The sequence below is a fragment of the Callorhinus ursinus genome, unplaced genomic scaffold, assembly GCF_003265705.2.
Source record: "Callorhinus ursinus isolate GAN/ISIS: 27379988/994484 unplaced genomic scaffold, GSC_fseal_2.0 scaffold13, whole genome shotgun sequence".
Classification (NCBI taxonomy): Eukaryota; Metazoa; Chordata; class Mammalia; order Carnivora; family Otariidae; genus Callorhinus; species Callorhinus ursinus.
The window spans coordinates 18,999,505-19,015,867 of record NW_027397075.1 but is presented as its reverse complement, the minus strand read 5'-3'; the positions used below and the strand labels follow the sequence as shown (position 1 = coordinate 19,015,867).

Sequence of the window (16,363 nt, the reverse complement as noted above, 5' to 3'; positions counted from 1 at the left end):
TTGTCATGTGTTTTCACTCCAGAGTGATATCCCTCAATTTAGAGCAACCTGGAGCCTAAGCCTGCTCATAGAATCGGGTAGAATTCGGAAGTCAGAGGCAGCTGCCAGTCCTCTCACCTCAGAATGGCCTGTACCTCTCTGTTTTGCTGTTCTTAGTCCTCTTTGCTTTCTCAGATACATGATTTCTCTAAAAATAAGACTTTTGCAAGTTACGTATTTTTACTTTTTGCAGCAGGAGAGACCTAGTGCTTCCTACTCCTCCCTATTCTGAATGAGAAATTCCTATATACCAGGCTTTTTTGATGTTTTGAATAATCTAACATGTTCTTAGAAACTATCATTATGTGTGATTTGTATCATTTACACCAAGCAAGTGCAATGAAAATGTGGGATCATTGCCTTTTTGTATTAACGCCGGTTTCATGCAGCGGTTTACATCAGGCCGTTTCATCCATTTATCAGCTTTTTCTTGAACACTGACGACCTAGGACTTGTTCTGTACATAACTGAGGATGTAACAATGAGCAGAAAATGAGAAAAATACTTGCCCGTGCAGTGCTTACATTTTACTTTGAGGAGACCGATGCAAAATCAGATACAAAGCAGGATCATCAGCTGGGAATGAGGAAGGTGGAGAGTGTATTAGATTTTGACAAGAAAAAGAGAATATGTGAAATGGTCAGTTTAGAGAAGAGAAGAAATGGTCTAGGGATGCAGCTGAGGACTGCCAGTCATCGCCAAGCTGTTCGATATCAGTAGACATAAATTTGAAGTGACTGTGTTTTCTTCAGCCCCTTTGTCAGCTTCCAGGGTGGGAGCACAAGTAGGAGAGTCAGAGTCGGCCAAGATTGGGGTCTTCTAGGGTGGGTGTAATGGAGGAGAGGAGGGCAAAGAGATGAAAGATGTGTGTGCAAAGTAGTCCATTGTAGTGTTGGACCACGGAATCCAACCTGGCTAAATAAGGAAGAAAAGAGAAAAACTGAATAACATGAGGACAGTGGATTTGATCTCTTGGTGGGAATGAGCATCATTGAAGTGGTCCCTGGAGTAGTAAGCACACTGTAAAGATAAGAGAGAATGGTGTACTTGAAATCAAGATTTGGGAGGCCATACAGTTACTAAATAATGGAAAAGTGTACATTAGTAGCATTTCTCCATAGGCAAACTACTAGTATTCAGGGCAGGGTAATTCTTTGATGCAGGAGACTTAAACATTCTGTAAGATACTGAGCTTTCTTTGTCCCCGGACACTAAATACCTTTAATCATCTCCTAGCTACACCTGTGTCAACATCCCCCACTCCCTGCTGTGTGCATATATACACATTTCTAAGCTCAGACAAGGTGAGAACCACGGGTCTAGGGTGTGACCAGTAGATTTGGTGGTTTTGCTGGAGACCAGCTAGGTTGTTTTGGGCTGCAAATCCTAGAATTCTTAAATAATACAGATTTATTATCTCATGTAGGAAGTCAGAAGTAGATCATTTCAGTGCCAGTAGTGGGGTTAGCTTCTCTGTGATTTTCATGGCTTTCCTCTCATGATTCTCCCGCACTGCTAAAATTCCAGATCACGTCTGCGCACATGTGGAGACCAAATGAAGGCTCGCTTCCTTTCATCCATCTCTCCATCTGTAAGAGACTTACCCCTTTCCAGGCAGCCCCCTCGGGGACTTCTTCTCAAGGGACTAGTAGTTCTCACTAGGTTACATACCTAATTCTTAACCAGTACTGGCAACAAAGGATGGGTTCACCATGATTGATTTAAACTATCGTCAGTTTTGGCCAGCCTACCTTGTCAGTGCACCTGAATTTGGTTCAGAAACAAGAAGATAAAAAGCCCCAACTGTGTCTGCATGGGGGATTTGTGTGTCTGAGAAGCCAGAGTGTTGGGTGGCTTGTCTGTTTTGATATTAAAGTTAATAAGAATAATAAAAAGGGTTGTAATAGAAGGGCAGTGAACAATGTGTGAAATTGTTAGTCAAAGACAGAATAAGAAAGACAATGGATAATAACTTCAGCAGATGAGTAATGGGCATTTTAGCAGACTGGGATTTACAGGGTGGACAGAGGTAGCAAAGAGGAGCCAGGGCACCTACCCACCTCCATACCCTGCAGGATGTGAAGTCTAGGAGGAAAAGGAGCTGTGACTGGTATCCGCTGGCTATTTTTATATCTTCCTTTTTCTCCTCCTAACTTAGGTATCTTTCTAATATATATAATTTTTTTGAGAGAAAGAGCATGCATGCACATGCGTGCGTGTGGTGGTGATAGGGGCAGAGGGAGAGAGGGAGGGAGAGAGAGAGAATATTAAACAGACTCAGCACTGAGCATGGAGCCCCACATAGGCAGGGCTTGATCTCACCACCCTGAGGTCACGACCTAAGCCGAAATCAAGAGTTGGTCACTTAACTTACTGAGCTACCCAGGTGCCCCCTTAGATATCTTTTTAAAATAAATAAAGGATGTTCTTTTAAAGTACAAATGCATTGATATTTACCATGTTTTGAAACAGAAAAGTATAAGAAGTACTTACTGAATGTAGAAGATCATGGTTGGATGCACAATAGGTACATCTTACACCTTTAATTCAAATTAACCAGTATTTATGAATACAAATATCATGATACTATTCTCTGTGCATATGGTAAAAATTAATTAGAAAATCTCCCTCCTCTGAAGGCCACAATATTTTGGAGCTTGTGTGTGTGTGTGTGTGTGTGTGTGTGTGTGTGGTTTGTGTGTGTGTACACATATATACATCTATATATACACATACACACATATATAAAACATAAGTAATACATATAATATGGCATATAAGCAATAATGTTATATAAAGCAATATATAAATAATATAAGTAGTATAAAACAATCAGTAATGACTTGTACTAACCAAAAATTATGGTGAATAGAGACTATTGCAAACCCTCCATAAGATAGCACAATAACTATTTTAGGACAAGGGTGGTTTCATTTCTGATAAAATTCTTTAAAGTTTTCTTTTTTTCCATATCTTCTGATAATATCTGGGAATAAACCTCAGTAGAATTAATGTTTCTTGAATACCTTGCATCTTCTGATTAGAACCACAAGAATAGTAATCTCTGTTTTAGCTAAATTGATGAGCCGAAGTCATCTGTAGTGGGCTTCAACTTTCATACATAAAATTTGGGGGCCAGCATTTCTGTATATTGTATGCACTTGACCCTTGAAACAATGCGGGTTTGAACTGAGTGGGTCCTGTGGATTTTTTTTTTTTTTTTGTAAATACAGTACAGTGAATGTGTTTTCTCCTTCTTATGATTTTCTCAGTAACATTTCCTTCTTTTCAGCTTACCTGATTGTAAGAATACAGTGTATAATACATATAACCTACAAAGTATGTGTCAATCACTGTTCGTGTTATTGATAAGGTTTCTGGTCAACAAGAGGCTCTCAGTAGTTAAGTGTATAGGTCATAAGTTATACACAGATTTTCTTCTGCATGGGGGGGTTCAGTGCCCCCAAACATCCCCCCCTGCATTGTTCAAGGTGAGCTGTATTAAATCTCTAAACCTCCCTTGACATACCAGACTCTGGTTTTAATGCATCATCTGACGCAGGAAGTTTTTGGGGTTATTGCATGATGACACTTCCTGCTAGGATGAATGGGGCCTGAATGGTTGTTGACTTAGTGGTAGACTGCACCAGCAGTGTTTGAAATGGAAGATCTCACATGGTAGTAGGCAGATCCTTTCCTCATCTGTTATACTTTTAAAGAAACATGCATTGGAGTTTTGATATTTAATTGTGATGTATTTACTTGCTTTTTGTTGATGTGTAGATGTTTTGATCAGAATTATGTAAGGATTTCTCTAGAAAGAAATATATTGTTGTTAGTTTTAAAAATTTAAGATATGGCCATATTTCTCATTTTTTCTTTCTTTTTTTTTTTAAGAGTCAACACAGACTGTTCAAGCTCTACAGTATTCAACTGCTGATGGTCCACTAACAGCAAGCAAAGATTTAGAAATAAAAGCCTTAAAAGAAGAAATTGAAAAACTAAGGAAACAAGTAAGAGGTAAATTTCTGTGATTCACTATTATTTCAGTTTAGTAGGTTTTTAAAAAAATGTTTTATTAACACAAGACATTTATCGAGTGCCTGTCATGTGTTACGTGATGTGAGCTCTAGGGCCATGAGGGAAGAGCAAGTAAGAATGGTTTCTGCTTGGGGCACCTGGGTGGCTCAGTTGGTGAAGCGCCTGACTCGTGATCTCAGCTCAGGTCATGATTTCAGGGTCCTGGGATCGAGCCCTGCTTCGGGCTCTGTGCTTGGTGTGGAGCCTACTTAAGATTCTCCCTCTCCCTCTGCCCCTCCACCTCTTAGCCCCAGCCTGGCACATGTGCACTCTCTCTCGCTCAAAAAAAGAAAAGTTTCTCCTTCCAAGGAGCTCACATTTTGGTCTGGTGAAAAAATAGTTTTTGCAATACATGTGGAAAGGCTATGAGAAAAAGAAACATAGGTACATGGAGAGTATTTAGGAGGGGCACCTAACCACAGTTAATGGTTTAAGTTAACAAAGATGACGTTTTTGAAAGACCTATTAGTTTGTGACATTTAGTTGGAATCTGACTGAGCATATGTATGAATCAGGGAAGGAGTGTTAGGAGTGAGGAAGAAGGATAGTGTAGACAGGGGAACCAGATGTATGCAGACATCAAAGCATGTGAAAATTTATTTTCTCCGTAACAATTCCTTTCAGCATATTGATGAGATTTAATTAAAATTAATTTGAACAACTGTTGATAGGCCTATTACATCCATTCATGCATGTATTCTGTTCATTCAACAAATATTTATTAGTACCTGCTGTGTACCAGGTGTTGTTTTAGGCTCTTGGGATGCAGTACCAAACAAAATTAATAAAATCTTTGTTTTGCTGGGGTGGAAGGTACACAACAGACCTAAAACAATAACTATTTAACTTTGTAAATGATACAGTGTGTTAGAAGGCGCTAAGTACTTAAACAGAGCAGAAGGAGAATGGGTCAGAAGTACAAGATGAGTTTTATAATTTTAGGTGGGGTGGTGTGGGTGTAAGCCTCATTGAGGAGGTAACACGTAAACAAAAACTTGAAGAAGGTAAGGGCTTAGCCATGCAGTTAAATGGGAAACACATGTCTGAGGCAGAAGGACCAGTCAGTGCAAAGGCCCTGAAGTCAGAATGTGACTCCTGAGTGTAGTTAGGACCCAGAGGACAGCATGGCTGGAGCAGGAGGAGCAAGCAAGAGAGAGTGGAGGAGGGGAGGCCAGAGAAGTAAGGGGTTGGGGAGGGTTTGTGGCCTGATCCATAGTCTCACCGACTGTTACAGGTTTTTGGCTTTTTCTATCAATGTAATGGGAGCCTTTGTCAGTCAGGGTTTAGAGTCACGGCACCTTACCTAAGTATAAGGAAAGAGAGAGAAAAAGGTACTAGTTGAGCTAGGATCGTCAGGCCTCCAGAAATACCATTTTAAGACCAAAATAAGTGAAGAAGAAGAAATAATCTCATATGGGGTCTTTTATAAAAAGGGCTGTTTAAAATGCCACATTAATACTTTGCTTGTATTAAATATACATGGAGCTCTTAAATTTGATAATTTATGCTGTTCTGTTTTTTTTTTAAGATTTTATTTATTTATTTGACAGAAAGAGACACAGCGAGAGAGGGAACACAAGCAGGGGGAGCGGGAGAGGGAGAAGCAGGCTTCCCGCTGAGCGGGGAGCCCGATGCGGGGGTTCGATCCCAGGACCCTGGGATCATGACCTGAGCTGAAGGCAGACACTTAACGACTGAGCCACCCAGGGGCCCCTATGCTGTTCTATTTTTTTTTAAGTGGCTCTCTTCCTAAGAAATACCTCTTTATCAAATTTCTGTAGCTTTATCTTTCTAAAATTAAGGTAGATTAGGAATATGATAAGCAGAATCCTTCACTTTACTATCAACAATAAAGCATTGATAGCAGTGAATGAGTTATTTGAAAAAGTAGTAAAAACACAAGACCAGCTGAGATGGTCAGTGATTTATCTTCAAAGAGGTTATGGGGATTGGGATGACTTCCTTATAAGCCCATCTTATTAGCTCTAAGAGGGTTTTTTTTTTTTAATTGATTCTTTAGGATTTTCTGTGCGGATCATCATGCGTCTGCAAATAGGAACAGTTGTATGATCTGTATGCCCGTTTGATCTGTATGCTTTTTATTTCCTTTTATTGCATTGGCTAGAATTTGCATAACTGTGCTAAAGAAGAGTGGTGAGAACAGACATCCTGGCTTTCTGAGGGGGAAGCATTCCATCTTTCACCCTTAACTGTAATACTAGCTACAGGTTTTTTATTGACACTTTTTACCATGTAAGAAGTTCCCATCTAGGGGCACCTGGGTGGATCATTCTGTTAAGCATCTGCCTTCGGCTCGGGTTGTGATCCCAGGGTCCTGGGATTGAGCCCCATGTCGGGCTCCCTGCTCATGGGGAAGACTGCTTCTCCCTCCACCCCCCCACCCTGCTTGTATGCTCTCACTCTCTCTCTCTTTGAAAAAGCAAAAAAAAAAAAAAGTTCCCATCTAGTCCTGGATTTCTAAGGTTTGTTTGTTTTTTTTAATCACAAATTGGTTGTTGAAATTTGTCAAGTATTTTTTCTCCATTTGTTGATATTCATATGTGATTTTTTTTCATTAATTAGCCTGTTAATATGGTGGATTAGATTGGTTGATTTTGAAATTATTGAACGAAACTTACAGCCTTGGAATATACACATCACTGGTCATGGTGTATAATTATTTTTATATATTACTGAATTTTATTTCTAGTATTATGTTAAGGATTTTTGCATCTATATACATGAAGGATATCGGCCTTTGTTTTTCTTTCCCCTCCCTCCCTCCCTCACTCCCTCCTTCCCTCCTTTCCTTCCTTTCTTTTTCTTTCTTTCTTTCTTTCTTTCTTTCTATTGTCTTTGTTTCTGTCCTTTTGTTTTTTTTGTTATTGAGATACAATTGACATACATTATATTAGTTTTAGGTGTACACATAATGATTCAGTATTTGTATGTATTGTGAAATGATCACCAAAGGAAGTCATTGATCACCAGTACACATAGTTACAGATTTTTTTTTCTTCTGATTAGAAATCTTAAGAGCTACTCTCTTAACAACTTTTAAATATATAGTACGGTATTATTAACTGTGGTCCTTCTGCTGTACATTATATACCCAAGACTTACTTATTATATAACTACAAGTTTGTACCTATTCATCACTTTTACCCCTTTAACTTGCCCTGTACCCCTGCCTCTTGTAACCACCAATCTCTTCTCTGAGTTCAGGGCTTTTGTTGTTTTTTTTTATAAATTCCACATATAAGTGAGATCATACAGTATTTGTCTTTCTTTGCTTATATCACTTAGCATAATTCCCTCAAGGTCCATCCGTACTGTTGCAAATGGTAAGGTATCCTTCATTTCAGTGACTCAGTAATATTCCATTGTACATATACCCCACATTTTTTTAAAAATTTTTTGTTATGTTACTCACCATACATTACATCATCAGCTTTTGATGTAGTGTTCCATGATTCATTGTTTGTGCATAACACCCAGTGCTCCACACAGAATGTGCCCTCTTTAATACCCATCACCAGGCTAACCCAACCTCCCACCGCCCTCCCCTCTAGAACCCTCAGTTTGTTTCTCAGAGTCCATAGTCTCTCATGGTTCGTCTCCCCCTCCAATTCCCCCCCCCTTTATTCTTGCCCTCCTGCTATCTTCTTCTCTTCTTTTTTTTTTTTCTTAACATATATTGCATTATTTGCTTCACAGGTACAGATCTGTGATTCAACAGTCTTGAACAATTCACAGCACTCACCAGAGCACATCCCCTCCCCAATGTCTATCACCCAGCCACCCCATCCCTCCCACCCCACCCCCACTTCAGCAACCCTCAGTTTGTTTCCTGAGATTAAGAATTCCTCATATCAGTGAGGTCATATGATACATGTCTTTCTCTGATTGACTTACTTCACTCAGATAACACCCTCCAGTTCCATCCACATCGTTGCAAATGCCAAGATCTCATTCCTTTTGATGGCTGCATAATATTCCATTGTGTATATATACCACTTCTTCTTTATCCATTCATCTGTCGATGGACATCTTGGCTCTTTCCACAGTTTGGCTGTTGTGGACATTGCTGCTATAAACATCCGGGTGCACATACCCCTTCAGATCCCTACATTTGTATTTTTGGGGTAAATGCCCAGTAGTGAAATTGCTGGATCATATGGTAGCTCTATTTTCAACTTTTTGAGGAACCTCCATACTGTTTTCCATGGTGGTGGCACCAGCTTGTGTTCCCACCAACAGTGTAGGAGGGTTCCCCTTTCTCCGCATCCCCGCCAATATCTGTCGTTTCCTGACTTGTTCATTTTAGCCATTCTGACTGGTGTGAGGTGGTATCTCATTTAGGTTTTGATTTGGATTTCCCTGATGTTGAGCGATGTTGAGCACTTTTTCATGTGTCAGTTGGCCATTTGGAGGTCTTTTTTGGAAAAATGTCTGTTCATGTCTTCTGCCCATTTCTTGATTGGATCATTTGTTCTTTGGGTGTTGAGTTTGGTAAGTTCTTTATAGATTTTGGATACTAGCCCTTTATCTGATATGTCATTTGCAAATATCTTCTCCCATTCTGTCAGTTGATTTTGGTTTTGTTGACTTTTTCCTTTCCTGTGCAAAAGCTTTTTATCTTGATGAAGTCCCAAGAGTTCATTTTTGCCCTTGCTTCCCTTGCCTTTGGTGATGTTTCTAGGAAGAAGTTGCTGCGGCTGAGTTCAAAGAGGTTGCTGCCTGTGTTCTCCTTTAGGCTGTTGATGGACTCCTGTCTCACATTGAGGTCTTTCAACCATTTTGAGTTTATGTTTGTGTGTGGTGTAAGGAAATGGTCCAGTTTCATTCTTTAGCATGTCCAACTTTCCCAACACCATTTTTTGAAGAGATTGTCTTTTTTCCATTGGACATTCTTTCCTGCTTTGTCAAAGATGAGTTGACCATAGAGTTGGGGGTCCATTTCTGGGCTCTCTATTCTGTTTCATTGATCTATGGGTCTGTTTTTGTGCCAGTACCATACTGTCTTGATGATGACAGCTTTGTAATAGAGCTGGAAGTCCAGAACTGTGATGCCGCCAGCTTTGCTTTTTTTTTTTTTTCAACATTCCTCTGGCTATTCAGGGTCTTTTCTGGTTCCATACAAATTTTTGGATTATTTGTTTCATTTTGTTGAAAAAAGTAGACGGTATTTTGATGGGGATTTCACTGAATGTGTAGATTGCTCTAGGTAGCCTTGACATCTTCACAATATTTGTTCTTCCAATCCATGAGCATGGAATGTTTTTCCATTTCTTTGTGTCTTCCTCAATTTCTTTCATGAGTATTTTATACTTTCCTGAGTACAGATCCTTTGCCTTTTTGCTTAGATTTATTCCTAGGTATCTTACGGTTTTTGGTGCAGTTGTAAATGGGATTGACTCCCTAATTTCTCTTTCTTCTCTCTTGTTGTTGGTGTATAGGAATGCCACTGATTTCTGTGCATTGATTTTATATCCTGCCAGTTTACTGAATTCCTGTATGAGTTCTAGCAGTTTTGGGGTGGAGTCTTTTGGGTTTTCCACATAAAGTATCATATCATCTGCAAAGAGTGAGAGTTTGACTTCTTCTTTGCCGATTTGGATGCCTTTGATTTCTTTTTGTTGTCTGATTGCTGTGGCTAGGACTTATAATACTATGTTGAATAGCAGTGGTGATAGTGGACATCCCTGCCACGTTCCTGAACTTAGGGGGAAAGCTCTCCGTTTTTCCCCATTCAGAATGGTATTTGCTGTGGGTTTTTCATAGATGGCTTTTATGATATTGAGGTATGGACCCTCTATCCCTATACTCTGAAGAGTTTTAATCAAGAAAGGATGATGTACTTTCTCAAATGCTTTTTCTGCGTCCATTGAGAGGATCGTATGATTCTTGTTCTTTCTTTTGTTAATGTATTGTATCACATTGAATGATTTGCGGATGTTGAACCAACCTTGCAGCCCAGGGGTAAATCCCACTTAGTTGTGGTGAATAATCCTTTCAATGTACTGTTGGATCCTATTGGCTAGTATTTTGGTGAGAATTTTTGCATCCATGTTCATCAAGGATATTGGTCTGTAATTCTCCTTTTTGATGGAGTCTTTGGTTTTGGGATCAAGGTAATGGTGGCCTCATAAAAGGAGTTTGGAAGTTTTCCTTCCGTTTCTATTTTTTGGAACAGTTTCAGAAGAATAGGTATTAATTCTTCTTTAAATGTTTGGTAGAATTCCCCTGGGAAGCCATCTGGCCCTGGGCTTTTGTTTGTTGGGAGAGTTTTGATGACTGCTTCAATTTCCTTAGTGGTTATAGGTCTGTTCAAGTTTTCTATTTCTTCCTGGTTCAGTTTTGGTAGTTGATACATTTCTAGGAATACATCCATTTCTTCCAGGTTATCTAATTTGCTGGCATATAGTTGCTCATAATATGTTCTTATAATTGTTTGTATTTCTTTGGTGTTGGTTTTGAATTCTCCTCTTTCATTCATGATTTTGTTGATTTGGGTCATTTCTATTTTCTTTTTGATAAGTCTGACAAGTGGATCATTAATCTTATTAACTCTTTCAAAGAACCAGCGCCTGGTTTCGTTGATCTGTACTACTGTTCTTTTGGTGTCTATGTCATTGATTTCTGCTCTGATCTTTTTTATTTTTCTTCTCCTACTGGGTTTAGGCTTTATTTGCTGTTTTTTCTCTAGCTCCTTTAGGTGTAAGGTTAGGTTGTGTATTTGAGACCTTTCTTGTTTCTTGAGAAAGGCTTGTATTGCTATATACTTTCCTCTCAGGACTGCCTTTGGTGCATCCCAAAGATTTTGAATAGTTGTGTTTTCATTTTCATTGGTTTCCATGAATTTTTTAAATTCTTTTATTTCCTAGTTGACCCATTCATTCTTGAGTAGGATGCTCTTTAGCCTCCATGTGTTTGAGTTCTTTTCTACTTTCCTCCTGTTATTGAGTTCTAGTTTCAAAGCATTGTGGTCTGAAAATATGCAGGGAATGATCCCAATCTTTTGGTACTGGTTGAGACCTGATTTGTGACCTAGGATGTGATCAATTCTGGGGAATGTTCCATGGGCACTAGAGAAGAATATGTATTCCATTGATTTGGGGTGGAACGTTCTGAATGTGTCTGTGAAGTGCATTTGGTCCAGTGTGTCATTAAAATCTTTATTTCGTTGTTGATATTTTGCTTAGATGATCTTTCCATTTCAGTGAGGGGGGTGTTAAAGTCCCCCACTATTACTGTATTGTTGTCGATGTGTTTCTTTGCTTTTGTTATTAACTGGCATATATAGTTGGCTGCCCCCATGTTAGGAGCATAGATATTTACAATTGTTTGATCTTCTTGTTGGATAGACCCTTTAAGTAGGATATAGTGTCCTTCCTCATCTCTTATTATGGTCTTTGGTTTAAAATCTAATTCATCTGAAATTAGGATTGCCACCCCAGCTTTCTTTTGGTGTCCAGTAGCATGGTAAATGGTTTTCCACCCCCTCACTTTCAATGTGGGCATGTCTTTGGGTCTAAAATGAGTCTCTTGCAGAGAGTATATCGATGGGTCTTGTTTTTTAATCCAATCTGATAGCCTGTGTCTTTTGATTGGGGCATTGAGCCCATTTACATTCAGGGTAACTATTGAAAGATAGGAATTTAGTGCCATTGTATTGCCCGTAAGGTGACTGTTACTGTGTATTGTCTGTGTTCCTTTCTGGTGTATGTTTCTTTTAGGCTCTCTTTTATCTTAGAGTACCCTTTTCAATATTTCTTGTAGGGCTGGTTTCGTGTTTGCAAATTCCTTTAGTTTTTGTTTGTCCTGGAAGCTTTGTATCTCTCCTTCTATTTTCAATGACAACCTAGCTGGATATAGTATTCTTGGCTGCATATTTTTCTCGTTTAGTGCTCTGAAGATATCTTGCCAGTCCTTTCTGTCCTGCCAGTTCTTTGTGGATAGGTCTGTTGCCAATCTAATGTTTCTACCATTAAGGTTACATATCTCTTCTCCCGAGCTGCCTTCAGGATTTTCTCTTTGTCACTGAGACTTGTAAGTTTTACTATTAGATGTTGGGGTGTTGACCTATTTTTATTGATTTTGAGAGGGTTTCTCTGTATCTCCTGGATTTTGATGCCCTTTTCCTTCCCCAAATTAGAGAAGTTCTCTGCTATAGTTTGCTCCAATATACCTTCTGCCCCTCTTTCTCTTTCTTCTTCTTCTGGGATCCCAATTATTCTAATGTTGTTTCATCTTATGGTATCACTTATCTCTTGAATTCTGCCCTCGTTATCCAGTAGTTGTTTATCTCTCTTTTTCTCAGCTTCTTTATTTTCCATCATGTGGTCTATATCACTGATTCTCTCTTCTGCCTCATTTATCCTAGCAGTTAGTGCCTCCATTTTTGATTGCATCTCATTAATAACCTTTTTGATTTTGACTTGGTTAGATTTTAGTTCTTTTATTTCTCCAGAAAGGGTTTCTCTAATAACTTCCATGCTTTTTTCTAGCTCAGCTAGCATCTTTAAAATCATGATTCTCAACTCTAGGTCCGACATCATACAAATGTCCGTATTGAGTAGGTCCCTGGCAGTCGGTACTGTCTTTTGTTCTTTTTGTTGAGGTGATTTATTCCATCTTGTCATTTTGTCCAGAGGAGAATAGATGAATGAGAGAACAAAATGCTAACAGGGTAACAACGTCCTCAGAAAATATACTCGAAACAAATCAGAAAAAAACTGAAACAGAGAAATGAAAGGGAAAGAAAGAAAAAAGAATAAAAGCAAAAGATAAAAACAAAAACAGAGCAAAACAAAAAAACAGAATATGATCAAATATGATCAGGCTGGTGCATAGACCAGTGCCCCACACTAGATTTTGGGTGCATTTTGGTATGTTAGGATAAAGTGCCTCCCAAAATTTTAAAGAAAGAAAAACTTATATATGTACAAAAATAGGGGTTGATACGATGAAGGGATTGACTATGAATGTAAAGATGAAAATTATAAAAACAATTTTTAAAGAAATAAATTGTTTGAAAAAAGAAAGAAGAGGATTTTTCAAAAAAAGAGGAAAAGAAAAGGGAGAGAATGTGATCAGGCAGGAGACTAGGACAAAGCCGTAAACTAGAGATTTAGGGTATATTTTGATCTGTTAGAAGAAACTATCTCAAAATTTTAAAGAGAGAACAACTTATATGTATATGCCAAAAATAAGGGTAACTACTATGAAGGGATAGAGTATGACTCTAAAAATGAAAAATAAAAATGTTTTTTAAAAAAGGGATTGATAAGATGGTTGAAAAGGGAAAAAAAAATTTTTTTTAAAGTTAAAAAAATTAACTTTGAAAGACTAAAGAATCATGGTAAAAAAGCCATGGATTCTATTTGCAGGATTCCCCTAGTGCTGGAGTTCTGCTGTTCTTATTGATTGGTAAACTTGGTCTTGGCTGGCTGTTCTTGCTGATCTTCTGGGGGAGGGGCCTGTTGCTGTGGTTCTCAAATGTCTTTGCCGGAGGCGGAATTGCCCCTCCCTTTACGTTCTGGGGTAAGTAATCTGCTCTGGTTTGCTCTCTGGAGCTTTTGTTCCCTGCAAACTTTTTGTACAGCTTTGGAGGACGAGAGTGAAAAGGGCGGCCTCCCAATCTCTGCCCCGGAGGAGCCGAGAACTCGGGGTCCCGCTCCTCAGTGAGCCCCCAGAGAAAAGCAGTCAATCACTCCCATCTCTCCGGTCTCCAGCCGCACTCCGTGTTCACCCGGCCTGTGACCGAGGGATTCTATCTCTGGCACACAACCCGGTGTGGCGTCTCTAAACCCAGCAGATCCCTGCAGTGTGCTCCCACGCCGCTCCTCCTGGGGGAGGAAGGGGAGTCTCCCTGGCTCTGCCGCTTGTTGGGTCCCTGCTGGAGGAGCAGTGGCCCGACTGTGCTGCGGATCACGGTTTATGGCGACCCCGAGCTGAGAACCTGCACCTCGGCTCCGTCTCTGCAGCCGGCTTCCCTGCTCCGATACCTGCGAGCTCTGCCACACTCAGGCACCCCTGGTCTTTCTCTGACCCCGAGGGTCCTCAGACCACACCGTCCCAGTGAGGGTTCCACTCCCCCGCTTAGCCGCTTGAGCAATTTCCCTCACAGGAACAGACTTCTATATTTTCCGATTTTGTGCTCCGCGGCTCTATCACTTGCCATAGCGGCTGACAGAGGCCCCCTCCCCCGCCGTCTATCCTCCCGATTATCACCTCAGATTCACTTCTCCGCAGGTCCTACCTTCCAGAAAGTGGTCGCTTTTCTTTTCAGAGAGTTGTTGCTATTTTTTTCTTCAATCTCCTGTTGAGTTCATAGGTGTTCAGAATGGTTTGATCCCTATCCAGCTGAATTCCTGAGACCAGACGAAATCCAGTTCTCCTACTCTTCCGCCATCTTACCCCACATTTTCTTCATCCATTTGTCCATTGGTAGACATTTAGGTTGCTTCCATGTCTTGACTGTTGTGAATAATGCTGCACCGTTTAGTGCATGTTTATGGAAATGCACATATCTTTTCAATTCACTGTTTTTGTTTTCTTTGGATAAATACTCAGAAGTGGAATTGCTATATCCTATTGTAGTTATATTTTTAATTTTTTGAGGAACCTCCTTAGTGTCTTCCAAGTGGCTGCACCAATTTACATTTCCACCAACAGTGCACAAATATTTCCTCTTACCCACATCCTTGCCAGCATTTGTTATTTCTTGTTTTTTTTTTTTTGAATGACAGCAATTCTAATAGGTGCAAGGTGATCTCTCACTGTGGTTTTTATTTGCATTTCCCTGATAATTTATGATGTTGTACCTTTTCATGTACCTGTTGGCCATCTGTATGTCTTCTTTGGAAGAAATGTCTATTCAGATCCTTTGACCATTTTTTAAATTGGATTGTCTGTTTGCCATTGAGTTTTATGAGTTTTTAAAATACATTTTTGGGGTGCCTGGGTGGCTCAGTTGATTAAGCATCTGCCTTCGGCTTTCATGATCCCAGGGTTCTGGGATCAAGCCCTACATTAGGCTCCCTGCTCGGTGGGGAGCCTGCTTCTCCCAATCTACATGACCCCCCCCACTCATGCTGTCTCTATCTCTCTCCCTCTCTCTCAAATAAAATCTTTTTAAAAATAATAAATAAAATATATTTTCAATATTAACTCCTTATCAGATATATGATTTGTGAATATTTTCTCTCATCCATTGATTGCCTTTTTATTTTGTTGATTGGTTTCCTTTGCTGTTCAGAAGGAAGTTTGAGGTAGTCCCACTTGTTGATTTTTGCTTTTGGTGGTCCTTGTTTGGCTGTGGGTATCAGTATAATGCTGGCCTCATAAAATGAATTTGAAAGGATTTCCTCCTCTTCCATTTTTTAGAAGAGTTTGAAAAGGATTGGTATTAATTCTTTTTAAAATGTTTGGTAGAATTAACCAGGAAAACCATCAGGTCATGGGTTTTTCTTTCATCATCCTTACTCATTATTGATTTGTTTAGATTTTTTAACTTATTCACAATTTGGTCTTACTTGGTTGTATGTTTCTATAAATTTATCAATTTCTTCTAGGTTATCCAGTTTACTGGCATGTAATCATTCATAGTAGTCTCTTATGACCTTTGCATTTCTGTGCTGCCCATTTAATTATTTCCTCTTTCATTTCTGATTTTAATTCATATGTCTTCTCTTTTTTTTAAGCCGACCTAAAATTTTGCCAATTTTGACTCTCTGCTCAAAAAGCAATCTTAGTTTCATTGATCTTTTCTTCTTTTTCCTGATGTTTATTTCATTTATTGCTGCCCTGATCTTTGTTAATTCCTTTCTTCTGCTACAACTTTAGGTTTAGTTTGTTCTTTTTCTAGCTGTTTGATGTATAAAGTTAGGTGTTTAGATCTTTCATTTTTTTTTAAGACTTTTTTTTTTTTTGAGAGAGAGCGAGAAAGAGCGTGAGAAGGGAGAGAGTCAGAGGGAGAAGCAGGCTCCCTGCCGAGCCAGGAACCCAATGTTGGACTCAATTCCAGGACTCCAGGATCATGACCTGAGTTGAAGGCAGTCACACAACCAACAGAGCCACCCAGGTGCCCCGAGACCTTCCATTTTCTAATGTAGGTGTTTATCAACATGAATTTCCTTTTTAGAACTGTTTTTATCATATTCTATGAGTTTTGGTATATAGTGTTTCCATTTTTGTTTGTTACAAGATATTTTTTGATTCCCTTTCATTTTTGTGATCC

General features: G+C 39.3%; 1 protein-coding gene across 12 annotated transcripts in view; it reads left to right on the top strand.

Moving 5' to 3' along the window:
• The window catches only part of CDC42BPA (CDC42 binding protein kinase alpha), a 351,347-nt gene that overhangs the window by 183,906 nt on the left and 151,078 nt on the right, over nucleotides 1–16,363 (top strand). For all 12 annotated transcript variants that reach the window (XR_012380514.1, XR_012380512.1, XR_012380513.1 and 9 more), the window contains exon 11: nucleotides 3,937–4,059. Coding sequence is in view for 9 of the 12 variants with exons in the window: in XM_025877951.2 (XP_025733736.1) it covers nucleotides 3,937–4,059 (123 nt within the window). In the remaining 3 variants the exon portion in view is untranslated. The remainder of the gene's footprint in view (nucleotides 1–3,936; nucleotides 4,060–16,363) is intronic.